The sequence below is a fragment of the Mytilus trossulus genome, chromosome 3, assembly GCF_036588685.1.
Source record: "Mytilus trossulus isolate FHL-02 chromosome 3, PNRI_Mtr1.1.1.hap1, whole genome shotgun sequence".
In the NCBI taxonomy this organism is placed as follows: domain Eukaryota; kingdom Metazoa; phylum Mollusca; class Bivalvia; order Mytilida; family Mytilidae; genus Mytilus; species Mytilus trossulus.
Genome location: NC_086375.1, coordinates 56,301,642 through 56,318,934, shown reverse-complemented (window position 1 = coordinate 56,318,934; position 17,293 = coordinate 56,301,642). Strand labels below are relative to the sequence as shown.

The 17,293-nt window shown below is 32.3% G+C and overlaps 1 protein-coding gene across 1 annotated transcript; it reads left to right on the top strand.

Annotated features, from left to right (window-relative positions):
• Positions 1 to 465: 465 nt before the first annotated feature.
• Positions 466 to 17,152, top strand: LOC134710894 (uncharacterized). The gene is made up of 9 exons (XM_063571303.1): positions 466 to 535; positions 1,151 to 1,400; positions 2,957 to 3,262; positions 3,852 to 3,900; positions 4,783 to 4,856; positions 10,031 to 10,090; positions 10,646 to 10,663; positions 12,869 to 13,150; positions 14,342 to 17,152. Exons 1-9 carry the CDS (start codon positions 500 to 502, stop codon positions 16,780 to 16,782), a joined length of 3,516 nt encoding a protein of 1,171 aa, XP_063427373.1. The 5' UTR covers positions 466 to 499; the 3' UTR covers positions 16,783 to 17,152.
• The last annotated feature ends 141 nt before the right edge of the window (positions 17,153 to 17,293 follow it).

Sequence of the window (17,293 nt, the reverse complement as noted above, 5' to 3'; positions counted from 1 at the left end):
TGTTTTGTATGCGTATTTTGCTACTAAGAAAGATTTGAATAGCAATTCAAAAACTGGTTTGCATTCTAAATAATATTGGCGTACATATGCCATGATCTCAGTATGGGTTTGATATGCAAGTTTAAAATTCCTGTAGTTGGAACGATTCTTCCATAATTATGTATGATAGCAAAGCCAATAATTGAACAAAAGTCCATTCGAAATGTTAATTCTCCCACTCATCCACTTTTTCTCTCCACATATAAAAATGTATAAAATTTTTGAAATCAATCAAACGAACACATCTTATAATCTTAGATTACCAAAAAAATGTGACGCAAATTTAATATGTGATTGCCACCGCGTAGACGCTTCTTGTATCTTCTCGGTTTTTAATATCTAATCTAATATTGGTCGAATGATAACTGCTACAGGTAAACATGAGGTAAATATTATGAGGAGCTCTGTTTTCTTAAACATATCAACTGATAATCATTGAATTTTATTGTGTTGTAGATTCATGTACAGAAAGATGTACAGATTTTACTTCCTTTTGGTAAGACCTATTACTTTATCATTATTCATTTTAGATACTAATTCGATACGATGATCGTACAAATCTTTCAGTAATTTGAGAAATAAAACTATATTCGATTGTCTGAATAATAATTTTAAAGTTTTAAAGTAAGGATGCCACTCGAGATACATAGAAGTGATGAGACTATCTCATTCAAAAGTATAAGGTGTAGCAAGAACCGAGTACCCTTCCAGTTTTAGAAGGTTCGTAATGGTTATATTCTATTTCTGTAGAATATCTCTTGATGTCGTTTTTCAATGTTATTTGTCTTTTCGCCTTTTTTCGTTCGAACAAGGGGTTGTCTGTTCTATGACGACTAACAGTGAGTAATATCACGAAAGTCAAAATTTATAATTAAGATTTAGTTTGCTATTATCCGCGCTTGTAAATATTCAAAGGTCAAGGCCGTTGGGTCTAGGTAAACGCACTGAACTGTCTGTTAAATGTTGATCAAGATTATTTGCATAGAACACACAAAGTGAATTTTATAGTTTAAACTATGCAATCTTTTGAAAAGTAAAAAGAAAAAAAAAGAAATATATAACAAAGACTAACTTTCTATTTTGATACTTCTTTTACCTTTTTTTAACATAGGTTTGTTGGTCTTCAAAAATTTCACTTTCCACCGGCAGTGACTGTTCCTGTCTGATAAACAAAGAATGTGTTAAATATGTACTTGAAAATCCTCCATCATCTTATTTAAACTGCAGTAACCTAACCCATTTTGAGCAATTTCACCAAAGTCGTAGAACCTGTAACAGCTCGGAGAGGTATCATTGTGCTTGGGATATACAAGAAAAAGAATATGGAGAAATTTGTGCAAAGCCTATAGCCATTTATCCAGGTATGGAAAATAAGTTTACATTTCTGTCTGTGTCAACCAGCTACAAATTATGAATAAAAAATTTGTTTTTTGTCAATAGATTTACGAGTTTTGAACAGCGGTATAATAAAGGCAACAGTAGTATACCGCTGTTCAAAACTGGTAAATCTATGGACAAAAAATTGGGGTAACAAACTAAAACTGAGGGAAGTGTATTAAATATAAGAGGAGAACAACGACACAACATTAAAATGTAAAACACACAGATACGGACTAAGTATTAGACAAAATCCGATGAGAATAACAAATATAACATCAAAACCAAATACATGAATTTGGGATAGAAAGTGACGAAATATCATTGTATTCAATAAAAAAAGTACTAGTATTTTCTAAATATTCAAAAACAATAGAGGTCACCATATTAAGACTTTCAACAATGGTCGAAATACTTGAAGGGGCACTAGCTACGAGTAATGTAAGAAAAAAATAGAAAATGATTTCATTTGGTTCAATCATTTATACAATTATAAAGAAATAATAATTCGTTTTTAGCTGCGAATTTGGTACAAATTTTGTCAAAATAAGAAATATCGCTGATTAACTATTCACTCGAAAGAGAATAATTCGACCCCATTAAATCCGTATTCATGTGACATTCGATATAAACCTTTACTGATAGATTAGACAATACTTGGTCATGTTTTATGAAGATTTAAGCCCAATGCGAAGCCGAGAGATAAAATCTGCTTAAAACATACTAACTTCTTCTCTTCCAATGAAAAGTCATTTTTTTGCCCTCTAATTTTCATAGTACATGATTTTCCATGCACTATGAAATGCTTTACATGAATGACTTTTCATTGTCAATTTATTATGAAAGTAAACTCTTAATAGCTGCACTAAAGAAGTGTAAAAGCCTTGGGCTTAAATCTTCATAAAACATGACCAAGTATTGTCTAACTAGAGATTGGTTTCGCATGCATGTGATGTGTTCAGCCATTAAAAGGAAAATAATGTCATCGATCAACTTTTTTTTTAATGATACCTTTTCTAAACTTTTCTAAACTATAAAAAGCATCGCCAATACAAAATGTTCAACAAAAAAAAGAGGAGATAACTATTCATGCTAAGATCAATATACCTTTGACAAATATGGTATACAACAACCGATGAAGAACACTGAACTAGTGGCTCCTAACCTTGTACAGACACATATTAAACTTTTTTTTGTATCTATGAAAGTATTAGGGATAGTTCAAGTAATGTATCGTAATTCCTGTATAGTTGATTGCGTGCATTGCAATCTCAAACATCACTACGTATACGTGTTAGAAATTATATACAGGAGTAAAGCAATTGAGCACAGTCCAAATTTTGAAAATTCATAATGGGAACGACAAATCTTCCCTGTTTTGTAAATTTTTGTATAGTTTCTCGTGTGAAATTATTACATTGTATATCCTTGTCTAGTAATTGTTCATAATTGCTGTTTACATAAGACACATTTAAAGAATATCTAATAGTATATCATATCCCTTTTACTATTTCCTTTTAACGTTTTATTTCCTAAATAGGATTTAGACCAACAAGAGAAGGTGGACTTAATCAAGGCCACTGTAGTATGGACCGATATCAACCATTCTTCATAGAGTCAAACCAAACCTTCCAGTGTATATATCAAAAGTCAACATGCATTGAAGAAGGTCAAAAAGTATATAGCAATGGTTCTATATATGGGGACAGATCCTGTTTCTGCGATTTTGAGAACGGATATGCATTTGTGAATGAAACACCAAATAAAACACATTGTGTTTCATCAAAAGAAGACTGCACTTGTTATAAAAAGATTTGTCCTGAAAATTCCGCTTTTTTAAACACAGGTAATGTATGGTTTCATCTATAGAGATATCCATTAAACAAATTATATTATTGAGTGATGTATAAAAATCAAAATGAGGACACTATTTAGCCCCTGAATTGCAAAATAAATAATCAGATATGTTAAGACTTTTAAAATTATGTAATGTTTATTAATAATTCATCAGGTTGTGATGTCCCTGTGACATTTTACAAATGTTGATAAAGATATATCTGACCCCAAAATGACAGTTTACACACATTCGTCTTCAAATAAATATGAATCAATTTTTGGCTTCGAAAGATAATATCACTTTTTAAAATACATTTGTTAAATCTTGCTCATAATGAAACCACTTATAATTCGGCAGCTTACTCAGTGTAATAATGTATAATGCAACATTTACAAACTATAAGTAATGTTATTTTCAAGATGTAATTTTGAAGATTTATAAACTATAGGATTTTTCATTTCAAGGTCCGAAAAATGGACCATAAGGTGGCTGTATAATACTCTCTTCTTTGATTATCAAATCAAATTGCCATTTAAGTAGTCAATAGATTTATATTATAAACGTGTGCATAACAATAAGGCCCTTTTTTTTTATATAGAATACATATGTATACAAGGAACGGTCGACAGTTTGCAGAGACCAAAAAGGTAAATATCTTTAACAGAATAAGATATGATACGCTAGACATCATTAGAGATCTCTTTAAACACCTCTTTTAAAGTTTACTGCATTGTTCAGAAGTTCGATCAATTTTAGTCGTAATCTTGTTTCTAAAATAGGTGGAACTTCAAAAGATTCGACCTAACAATTGAATAGTTATAATCTGTGCAGTATAAAAAAAGTTGTCTTTTAATTGAAAATTACATGAAATGACTTACTGTACCTTATTTAAAATAGCAATACATTATATGAACTGTCTCTGTTTTTATAAATGAATGATTAGTAACAACAGACAAGAGTCTGATTCACAATCCAAGTTCCAAATCGTCCAGTCTAGAGTCCATCAAACTGACCCAAAAACAGATATACATAGATCAGCGGAATAAAGAATGGTACACAAAATGATGTAAACTAACCCCTTGTTCAGAAAAGTAATAACTTGATAAAGCTCATATATAATAGCGATTACATTTTGCTTTTCAAATTATGTGCATTTCTTAACTACCATTATTTGAGTCAGTTTAGACATATTTTATTGTTCGAAAAGGAGAATTGGATTAACACAAGTTTTTCAACTTGGTAACGTCTTCTCCAATTTATACATAAAGATAAACATGAATGAACATTATATATATCACTTTAACAAATTGTTTAATATCGAAGAACACACACGGGATATGTATTAGATATCAAGCAAATATGAATAGATACTACAATTTGTTGTTAGCCAAACGAGTTAGCTGAAAGGCAAAGTGTGTGGGCAGATGTGGTGCTCACGTATAACTGTTGGTTGGTGTGTTTTGTTTTTCTGTCCAATATTTTGGTAATTCCTGGTATCCTCTGTATGTATTATTTTTTATACTTTCTAGAATCGTACAAAGTTTGGGAGTGCCCACAAATGAGGTATACAGTAATATCAAAAACAATAAAGTATATAATAATAGTAAGTATTTTTAAGGTCTTGTTTGGAAAATATACTAACAATTTTCTTTCTTGGTTGGTCATATTTCAAAACATTTCGAATATTATTTGGAATCAATGCACTGTATGCATGAACATAGATGAGAGTAGCATTATTAAAGTAATAAAGTTAATTATACAATTGTATGTCGATAGACGAATAAAAATACGACCATGATAAGTGTATGATATAACAAGAATGTGTCCATAGTACATGGATGCCCCACTCGCACTATCATTTTCTCTGTTTAGTGGACACTGGAATTGGTGTAAAATCTCTAATTTGGCATTTAAATTAGAAAGATCATATCATAAGGAGCATGTATGATCAGTTTCAACTGTATTGGACTTCAACTTCATAAAAAACTACCTTAACCAAAATCTTTAACCTGGAACTTGCACTTTCATTTTCTATGTTCAGTGGGCCGTGAAATTGGGGTAAAAACTCTAATTTGGCATTAAAATTAGGAAGATCATAACTTGGGGACATGTGTACTAAGTTTCAGGTTGATTGGAAGTCAACTTCATAAAAAACTTTAACCTGAAGCGGGACAGACGGACGGACGGACGGACGGAAGAATGAACGAACGGACGCACGCACATACCAGAAAACATAATGACCCTGCGATAGTAGGGCATTAAAATAATGGGATATTGTATGATTGTTTATGAGGCAAGCACACGTACGAGATAAAATGAAAAGGTTAACAACCACAGGTCATAATTGGGTTTGTGTTGTTTCTTTTTAGTATTTTATGTAGTGTCACGTGTATTATTATTTGTCTGTTGGTCTTTTTCGTTTTTAGCCATTGCGTTGTCAGTTTATTTTCGATTTATGGGTTTGACCGTCCATCTGGTATCTTTCGTCCCTCTTTCATAAGTAATGTTTCCGTTAGTATGGTATATATACAAATTATACAGTGAAGATAATGTATTCGTAATTAGTACATGAATAAAATTGAGAATGAAAATGGGAAATGTGTCAAAGAAACAACAACCCGACCATAGAAAAAAACAACAGCAGAAGATACCAATAGACCAAATGTATTACTTATGCATATAAGAAAGAAGTCACACAGTTGATTTTCTTTACTTAAAGTTTTTGTATATCTGAGTATATGGTGTATTTGTTCTCTTCTTGTAATTACTTGCATTAAATTGAAATAAAACTCATTTGGAGCACTCATTTGGAAGTTATGTTAATTTGAGTGTTAAAAATGTATTAGGCATTGAAATGAAAGTATTATGTCTTTAAATAACCAATTGTATAATTCATGATGCTCTGAGTAAACATATGGATACATATTATGTATCATAATGTATGAAATATTTACCACTGAACATTTAGAAAACAAAAAACCGTCTAACATTGTTATCTTTAGCAAGAATACATAATACATGCAATTTATTTATATGAAACAAGATTGATCGTTTATATAAATATACAGCGTTAATTTCCATTGTTTAACGGGAGCATACATTTTAAATGAATAAAATGAATGAAAACTACGGTTCCTAGTTTGTGCATTGTGATAAAAAGTTCGTATGTATAATTACTTTCATTTGTTTCTTACTCTGTCTTGTATTGTTCTCGTCGTACTATTGCAAATATTCAATTTCATGACTGCATCAAGTGTTTCGATCAGTTTACCATAGTGATATCACATGGTAAGGTTAGGAATTAATGGTAAACCCTACTTTTAAGATCCGATTTTTAATTAACAGTGGTAAGGTAATCGTTGCAAAAAATCCTGCTCAAACTTTTGTGAAAGACGTTTTAACTTTGAATTGTTGCGAGAGTTTATGTTCTATGTTGAAGGCACTTGCATATGGTGACCTGAAATACAAGTACTGTTCCATTGAGTTTAGATACATGTCTTCTGTTTCTGTCCCTGACCCATGTTTGCTGTATTTGGCATGTGTAGTGCATCATGCACTGAGACATTGGTACGTGATGAAATTTCGTGCAGGACTGCTTTTTTTTTTGGCATGGAACTCCTGACCAGACTATGACTTTTCGACTCTTGACCTATGCAGTGTGGGTGTGTCATCATGATACAGTGTGTTCCTTTGTATATTACCCTGACCTAGAGGTATAATTCTAAATTGACCTTGCTTCTGAATATGTAGCATGAAGATGTATTGTCATAAGATGGTGAGTCTTGTGGCACGAGAAACTTAATATGATCTTGACCTTTGCCCTCATTGTACAACTTGTATATTTTGTTTGAAGTATATGGAGAATCCTCTGATTGCACTCATATCCCATATTTTTATATCTATATTAAATATTTAGATATATTTGTATATTTGTAATTGTAAGATCGGTTTTATGTATTGGAGTTTGAACTAGTACACATTTTGTTAAGGGGCCTCTGAAGTCCCCCGCCGGGCGAGAGATTTTCTCACTTTGTTAAAAACCCATTGGTGACCTTTGACTGCTTTTTGCTTTTTTGTCATGTTACTGTCTCTTAAACACATTTCACATTTCCATTCTCAATTTTTGATATGAAGAATGTTTTGATCAAATGAAAACTAAATCTTTTTATTGCTGTGAAAATTAAAAAGGATATTTACTGCTCTAGTAGCACCATGTACTGCAAGTTGTGATAGATTGATAATTCAAAATGGTTCAATCATTTTACCTTGGATTTCATTTGATGGACATGTTGATATGGATAGTTTGTTTAAGCATCTTAAAAATCACATGAAGGTATACGCATATCAATAAACTGAACTCAGTGCGAAGAACCTTTAAAGTACACTTAGACAAAGAGCTCAATCTAGTGAAACACTTTTTTATGCTGGTCACTGTCTGTTATCAAACTGCACCGCAATCCTAAAAAAAATATGCAAGTTAATTCTAATAGAAGTAGAATCCAAAGGAAGTTAATAAACCGTTTACTGAAATAAATGTACAATATGTCTATGGGCCACAGATGCCCCTGCTTGTGAAAAAAAAACACAAGTTAACTCCACATATAGAAACAGGATTCACGTAATTTTGACTGTTAAGTGACCATAAGCATTGTGTATAAGTTTCAAAACATTTGGTTGAGGCAAACTAAAGTTAAAGAACAGAAACAACAGATTAAGCATGATCTTTCCTATCTTTAGTCTACGTGTTGATATTTGTATCATTAGTACTAGTACCAACTTCTTATATCTAATAACTCTTGAACAGTAACACCACCCAATATCGAACTTGATAGAGCTGTGTTATGGGGTAATACGCATTACTTATAAGGTTTATAAAATTTGATTGAGTCAAACTAATTTAAAAGAACGAAAACGCAAATTGGGCATTTTCTATGTTTTTAAAGGAACATGATAACTCTTGAACAGTAAAAGTGACGTTACCAAATTTCAAATTCATTTTTTTGTATGTGGAAATAACCATTGTCCCAGGTTAGGGAGATGGTGAAGACCCCGCTAACATGTTCAACCCCGCCCTATTTAGTATGCATGTGCCAGTCGCAAGTCAGTTGCCTAAACATTTGTCCATTTCTTTCCTCGTTTGAATTTCGTTTTATCGTGTTTTTTTTCTTCTATGTTATGATGTTATAATATTGTTTCATCCGTCTGCAAATGTTTGCATCTGTCCTAAGTCAGGAATCTGATGTATACAGTAGTTATCGTTTGTTTGTGTAATTTATACTTGTTTCTCGTTTCTTGTTTTTTATTTAGATTAGACTGTTGGTTTTCTCCATTGAATTGTTTTACACAAGTAGTTTTTGGGCCTTTATAGCTTGTGTTTCGGTGAGAGCCAAGGCTCCGTATGAAGGCCGTACATTGACCTATAATGTACATAATTTGTCCGTTTCTTTTCTCGGTGCTTTTTATAACTGACTATGCGATACGGACTTTGCTCATTGTCGAAGGCCGTAGGATGACTTATAGCTGTTCATTTCTGTATCATTTAGTCTTTTGTGGAGTGTTCTTATTGGCACCCATGACACATCTTCTTTTTATTTTGTGTATAAGTTTTGTAGTATTTGGTTGAGGCCACTAAAGTTAAAATAACGGAACCCTTTTTTTTTGGATGTTCGGGACGAACGGACTAGAGTAACTCCGCAGTTTATGTTCCTTTTCTATGGTACCAACACAGAATTTCTGACTAGTGTGCTGGTGCTACGCATTCCACCAGCACTGCCATTAACACACACACAAACACACACACATACAATGTTATTATAAAAATATTCAATCTTCATTTTGATTTGATTATTTTTGGCCTATAATGATTAAATGCATGCCTTAATTTCACAAGTAGTATCAAATTTGACAAATTTATTGTACATATACATTTTTGTTATATTTCATAACTTATTTTTCAATTAAACTTAAATTGATCATCACTTTCTTTTTATATGTCTTTTAAGATTCCGTTTTGAACAAAACGATTTGTTACATATATATACTTCACACGTATTTCTATCAAATCTGATATTATTACAAAGCAGCTATTAAATAAAATGCATTCGAATTTTAAATGTGCATTTAAATATATATGCAAGTCGTCAACTGGTGAAGTGGCTAGATGCATATATCGTTGGCCAATTGAACGACAGGTCTCCAATTTTGTTGTTTTAAAACGTCTAGAAATATGAACGGAAATAAATAAAAAACAGAACGACTGAATTAAATAAAATAATGTTCGATATAATGAACCATTTCGATTTATTTTTAAAATCTAAACGATGCTTTATTTTTATCTAGTTTCCTAATCATTAAAATGAGAAAATAAATACCTTACAGCTTCTTTAACCGTCGATCCTGATATGTTATAATGTTATTTAACAATTTGAGCGTCTTTGACCTACTTTACCTTTTTATTCGGATACTTGTGGTTATCTTCTTCAAGTTCAACGGGAACATTAGAATAATCTAGAAAAGAACCCAGATGGAACCAGGAATTCGGGTTGCTATAACCAAACAACCCGGATGTTGAACCAGTTACCATGGTTTCGAACCAAAGAACCAAGGTTCAGAACCAAACAACCCAGATGGAACCAGGGTTTAGAACCAGAGTGCCCGGATAGAACCTTATTGCATTCGGAATTCTCATGACTTTTTATACCTTCAACGTATTTTCCAAATCATTTATTTATTTAGTATATTTATATATAATTATATATAATATATTAATCTTCATAGGTAACAATGAGACTGGCGTATACATAGTTACAATGATGTTAATCTGCGGATTTTCTATTGGTAAGACTATACATATATTTGGATAAACTATACAATAAATATCACAGAAAACAATTTTTCGCAAAGATTAGTATCAAAATGATAACAAGTATGTTGCAAATTCATTGAATCAGCAACAGAATAATGAACTTTAATTATATCAATGAATTGACACTCATAGCATATAGGAACATGATAAATAGCCCGAATCTTTATCAGTGAAACTAAAGTTACATCACTAACAGGCAAAAGTATTGAAAGTTTGTTTTCAAAGTTATTTTGAACGTGATGCTTTAAAATGTTTTATGTAGTTGCCACCCAAACATTTGGTCTCGATCAGACTCAACGAAAAGTGTTCTAGAAACAAGTGTCGTTCACATTGTAATCGGTATAATATGTTTACTTTCTACTCCCAATCTTTAAAACAGATAAGGTTACATAAAATAAAACTCAAATCTTCAACAATAGACAATGAATAAACAGAATTTGTTATGACAAAAAAATACTTTTGGTATTCTATACTTGAACAATTGTTATATTTCTGAGTTTTAGAAAATGTCACTTATTTTTCTTCAGGTTTCATCTTATTTGTATGTAAGTAATCTTTTCTTTGTCTTTATGTCTAAACACCATGCTCATGTTTATTAAGATGTTTTAAGGGCAATATTTAGAGCACTTTTACAGAAATGAGATATGTTAATTTGAAGAAATGGAATGGACCAAAGTATAATCCAAATGATGTTTATATATCACAAATCGTTCGCTATGCCTGTGTCTGTACTGACGTTTTGAAGTTCAATTATCCTAATCCATTTATTACTGGTAAATTATGAAGTCAGAGATTTCGTTGCCTCAACTTACTTAAAACCATGACTGAATTTATCCATATATACAATGATTTGGTTTGTGAATTTGACTGTATTACATATTACAAACGGGATAGCAAATCAAAATTTTTACGGAGATGTTGTATGCTGACCATTTACATCTGTTATTTTAGTCCATTGTTTTATTTGTGTAAGTTGTTTTTGTGCTTGGTAATTGAAAGGGTTTATCTTCACAAACAAGGTTAACTCTGCCCCATTTGTTATGTGCTTGTCTTGAGTCTGTAGTCTGTAATTAAGTGGTTGTCGTTGTTTAGCTGCTTTCATTTGTTGTTTTCTAAATACACGAGGCTGTTTGTTTTACTTTTTGAGTGTTTCACGTTTATTATTTTGTGGCCTTTAGTAGCTAACTATACGGTGCATACATAGTTTCCGATCATCGCTAAATAACTCAATGTGATCTGTTGACCAAAAAAGGTTTCTTTTGGTTAGATTATCCAGAGTTTTCTTAATATACTGCCGAGAGTATGTTACTTTAAATAAATCAGCTGTCCTTTCCCAGATTTCGATATTTCGGTTATATAAGGGATACTCCACACTTACATTTACAACAAAAGGGACGATTTTTCATTTTCCTTTTTTTGGATGGTGTTGTTCTATTTGCATCATCTTAAAGTGTTTATATTTCACAAATCGTTCGCTATGCCCGTGTCTGTTGTGACGTTTTTTTTTTATTTTTACGAATATAACCGATATACTACTGGTAAATTATTTAGCCAGGTATGACTTTAAACCTTTACTGAATTCTTACATAGATATAAATATTCGATTTTTGTCGAGCCTGCGACGTTTGTGGCAATAAGCTCGATATATAGATAGTGATATGGCGGCGGCGGCGTTAGTTAACTTCTTAAAAATACTTTAGAAGGCGGAATACCTGGATGCTTCATACTTTGTATTTGGATGCCTCTTGTTACAAAGTTTTCGTCAGTCACATGTCTTATGTCCTTGACCTCATTCTCATGGTTCAGCCACTACAACGATCAGATTTTTTTGTAATGTTAAATTCTTTCTTATTATAAGTAATAGGATAACTATATTTGGAATGTGCGTACCTTGCAAGGTCCTCATGCCCGTCAGACAGTTTTCACTTGACCCCATCTCATTTCACGGATCAGTAAAGAAGGTTAAGTTTTGTTGGTCAAGTCCATATCTCAGATACTATAAGCAATAGGTCTAGTATGATCGGTGTGTGGGAGGACTGTAAGGTGTACATGTCCAACTGACAGGTGTCATCTAAACTTGACCTCATTTTCATGGTTCAGTGGTTATAGTTAAGTTTTTGTGTTTTGGTGTGTTTTTCTCATACTGTATGTAATAGGTCAACTATATTTGGTGGGTGTATGGAATGATATGTGTAACATAAATTAGAGACGTTTTCAAGAACCTGTCACAAATATAACCACAAGGAGCACTTGTAACCAATCGCAATTGCATATAAGAATTTTATTCATTATGCTTATATATACAGTTTGATATCAATACCTTTAGATAATTAGTATGAATAAATACAGAAATTAGGTATACCTCCTTACACAGCGAACCAGAAACACAATAAAATGAAAACTAACAAGAATCATGAGTTTGATAAGGGGTCTTTAATTCATGCACATACATTTTAAGCTCTAAATTGTCTCTTGAGAATCAAAATGCAACATAGGATAACAGCATTAGAAAAATATACAAATTACCACTGCCAATTGCATAGGATAACAAATTCATAGCGAAGGCAATATATGCGGGGAAAACCCCCAAATCTATGGTATGATATCAATATGATAGACGAAAACACATACATGTAGATAAAACAATAGCAAAATGTTTATTTTTTAAAGAAAGTTTAGAATATAACTTTTTAGATGTTGAATTTTAAATATGAATATTCTGAGAGTTCTTTGTATATATTTATATATAGGTCCAGTTTTTCTTCGATCCGACAAAATTGTGCTATTTCATGAAAATAATGACACACAGATTGAGTGTACAGTACGAGGACCATCTTTTATCTGGTCTGTGGAGTGGTTCAAAGATGACGAAATAGTGCCTAAAAGAAACTATGCCACTTCTGATGATGAATCGAAAATTACATTGTTTATAAAAGATGCACTTAAAAAAGACGAAGGCGTCTATAAATGTTTAGTTAAAAATCGTTTCAGGATTCCCAGTGAAACAAGTGTGAATTTTAGGATGTTACCTTGTAAGTATCACTTTATTTTCAAAAAAATCTTTTTCTTACATGCAAATTATCTACAACTTCTCGAGATAAAAAAAAATTAACAGACAGGATAATTTCAAAAACATGAAGACAACATATATTAATATTATCATCATTGGACTTTAATTCACATTTGTCGTTGTCATGTTTTGATACAAACACCGTTAATTTGCTGTTGGTTGCAGATCTGTGATAGTATTTGTTCAAGTTTTACACAACTATTACACCAAGAGTTCCAAATGGTGAAGATGAAATAATCCCTTCGTTACGGACGCCATCACGAGTTGGTTGATCGTTATGGAATAACCGTTTCACAGATGATATCGGATGCGTTCCTTATGTCGTAACAACAATACCCTTCCCTTTTCACGAATGTGACCTACCGAATTAGACTATTTACCGAATTTGTAATAACATAAACAACACGACGGGTGCCACATGTGGAGCACGATCTGCATACTCCTCCTTTTGAGATCGCCCCCGGTTTTTGGTGGGGTTTGTGTTGCTGAGATGAGTTTTCTATGTTGTGTCTTCTGTACTGTTATTTGTCTGTTTGTCTTTTTATTTTTAGCCATGGCGTTGTCTGTTGATTTTCAATCTATGAGTTTGACTTTCGCTGTTTTATCTTTCGTCCCCTTTGTTAGATTTGGGGCTATTTAGATTGACCTTTTATATTATATCCTGTATTTGTTAAAAGGCCGTACATTTTTTTGGTGGATCGAATCAGTTTATCTAAAGATTTACCTTTGTTTCACTTTAAATGTTTACATACTTTTTCTATAAATAATTCAACATGCACAATTTATGCATTATCAAGTTATAGCTAGGGAATAAATTGAAGTTCGCATGAATACAGATTTAATGTCGAATTATTCATTTGCAAGTGAATAATTCATCATCAATGTTTCTTAGCTTATTTTGACAAAATTGAAACATACTGGCCGCTAAAAGCGAATTATTATTTCACTATTTCATTTTCATTTAAATATCGTAGCTAGTACCCCGATAATACATTTCATCCAAATTAATCTAATGGTAAACAAAGCGAGATCAATAAAAGTTTCATGTATTTTGATATAAAGGAGAATAATTCGATTTATAGTTTGTTTCATAATCATGAAAGTTGATTTCTGGTGATTTTTTTAAATTATAAAAATAATTGTTATTTTACAGCACCCACTGTTTTAGACGAATGGAAAACAAAAGATTCCAAGATAGTAGAAACAAACGCGATGGCAAAAGTGAGGGATATTTTGCAATCGTCAAACTGTGTGACAGTAGTAGGTCGATCGGGTAGTGGGAAGTCAACGGTATTGCGCCATATTGCACTAGCAATGCACACCGAGAAAGAAAATTATGATGTATATCCTTCAATTTCTCCTGAGGACTTCAGGCAACATTTTGACAGTTCGAAAAAGCAAGTTTTTGTTTTTGACGACGTATTTGGAAAATATAATATTGATTTGCGTGCAGTAGATGAATGGGGTTCTTTTATGACCGATATGAAATCTTATCTTGATCATGTAAATTTGAGAATGATGTTTTCTTGTAGATCGCATATAACAAGCCATCCCCATTTCAGAAAACTAAAACTTATTTCTTCAGTTTCTTGTAATATACATGACTTTCCGCTCAGTCCGGGAGAACGAGAAGAAATAGCCAGTAAATATCTCCAACATAAAGATGTCAAAATAATCACGGGAATCGAGCCAGGTAAATTACAACACATAGACATTTTTCCACTTTTGTGCGAATCACTTAGCAAGTTGCCACAAATGGATGAACCTGTTAAAGTTGATGAATTTTTCAAAACACCATTTGAAGTACTTTCGAAGGTATTTCAACAAATAAAATCATATAAGAAAGAAATATATGCTCTTATGTCACTTTTCCTAGTATGCAATAATGCGTTAGAAAAACGGATATTTGGAACAAAACCTTTTAAGGATAAGTGTAGAATAATTGCTCATTATTGTGAGATTCCAAATTTTTCAGAGAAAGACATCAGGTCCCTTTTCATTAAACTACAGAAGTATTTCACAAAAGAATCTGGGAACAAATATAAGATATTTCACGATAAAATATTTGATGCCGTTGTATCCTTTTACGGCGAAGATCTCTTTGGAGTAATATTGGATATAGCACATAGTGATATTATTCGAGACAGGTTTCATCTAAAGTCCCTAAAGGAAAAATGTGAAATCAATTTTGCTATAGAGGTACCAATAGAAAAAGAGGAACAGTATTTCAAAAGATTATTTGTAGATACAAATAGGGAAATATTTAACAATGACATTACATTCACTGCTTTTGCAAACAGACAGCTACAGTATAAAACATATCGAGATAAATTTATTAAGTATTGCACTGAAAATGAAGAATTAAAGAAACATATATTACTTCTCTCATTCAAAGCAACATCACCGCTGCTTGAAATTGCAAGTCAGGGCTATGATGACATATTAAACATGTTGATAAATATGCATTTAGATGTCAATGTGTTTGACGAAAGGGGAGACACGCCACTTCACAAGGCAGCAACTTTCGGTAATATTGGATCATTAGATTTACTTTTAAATAACGGGGCAGATCCACATCGGCTTAATAAAAGTGCACAATCGCCTTTGTTTAAGGCAGTGGAGAGGGGTTGCACAAAGGTTGCCAGAAAGCTGCTCGAAAAGAACGTTGAAGTTAATTTAAAGAACAGTACTGGGGAGACTCCCCTGTATGTAGCTGCTAGAGAGGGACATACCAGTATGACTAAATTGCTTTTGCAAAATAAACGAAATAAAGCAAACCCCAAGATATTTGATGAATACATCGGATCCCCTTTGCATATTTCTTCAAAAGAAAACTTTACTGACATCATGAAGTTATTATTAGAGGAAGGTGCCGATCCAAATTTGAGCACAAATCATATAGAATCACCATTATATATTGCATCACTAAATGGTAAAACAGAAGCAGTGAAACTCTTAATTGAGAAAACAGCTGATTTAAATAAGTGTGGAAAAGATGGAAGATCGCCACTTTGTAAAGCTGCATGGCATGGCTATAAGGAAGCCGTAGAAATATTGTTGAAAAATGATGCAAGTCCAAACAAAATTAGCGAATACGATGAGTCTCCACTTTACAAAGCAGCACGATGTGGTCATTTAGAGATTGTAAAAATGTTGCTCGAGAAAGGAGCTAAGGTAGATCAAGCATGTAAAGATGGAAGAACTCCCCTTTATAAAGCAGCATGGAAAAACAAGTATGAGGTGGTAGAGGTATTATTATCTAATAATGCCAATCCAAATTTATGGAGTATATACTTCGGCACACCATTATACAGGGCAGCTAAGGAACATCATTTGGAGACAATAGAATTGCTTCTGAAAAACACAAATACCTGTGTTAACTTCAAAAGCAAAGATGGTGAGACGGCTCTATTTGCAGCAGCAAAATTTGGATATCGAGACGTAATAAACATGTTAGTTGCCAAAGGAGCTGACATGAATATAGCAAACGATGATGGCAAAACGCCGATTGAAGCTGCACGCGAAATGGAACATTTAAAAACAGTAGAGTTATTGAAGCAAAAATTACAAACAGTTAATACACCTACTCAATGAAATTACTGTATTTAAGATATTCAAAATTGTCTTCTTTTGATTTACAATTGAAATGTATAAAATTTTGTTAATGCTAATGGTAATTATTCCTTTAATATACCTTGAGCATGATCAACATGACCGATATTGTTTTATTTTAACTAGTATTAAGACATATATCAGTTTCTGGATAAAAGGAGCAAAGAAAAGCAAGTGGTATTTAGGTTATTTTGGTATGATTTATGTTGTTCAGTCTTCATGTTGTTATGGAGTGTGTCGTTGACTGTTGGTCTTCCTTCGTTGTTTGCAATGGTGAATGGTGATGTCAGTTCTCTTCGAAATATGAATTATGAATATTTCCTTTGCATCTTCCGCCTTTTCTTAATTGAAAAACATACGATAATTTGGATTTTGCTAAAGGTTATAAAACTGATCTATACCAATTAAACATCACCTACCTGTTTTTTTGGTTGGAAATGATAAATAAGAATGATATTTTATATTGGCAAACAACATCAGAAAAAAACCTGTA

Bases quoted from the DNA above. Each gene is read 5' to 3' on its own strand.
- LOC134710894 (XM_063571303.1), top strand. From the start codon at position 500: ATGTACAGAAAGATGTACAGATTTTACTTCCTTTTG. The intron at 3,263-3,851 runs GTAATGTATGGT...TTTTTTATATAG, and splicing joins TTCCGCTTTTTTAAACACAG to AATACATATGTATACAAGGA. The intron at 4,857-10,030 runs GTAAGTATTTTT...TAATCTTCATAG, and splicing joins CAATAAAGTATATAATAATA to GTAACAATGAGACTGGCGTA.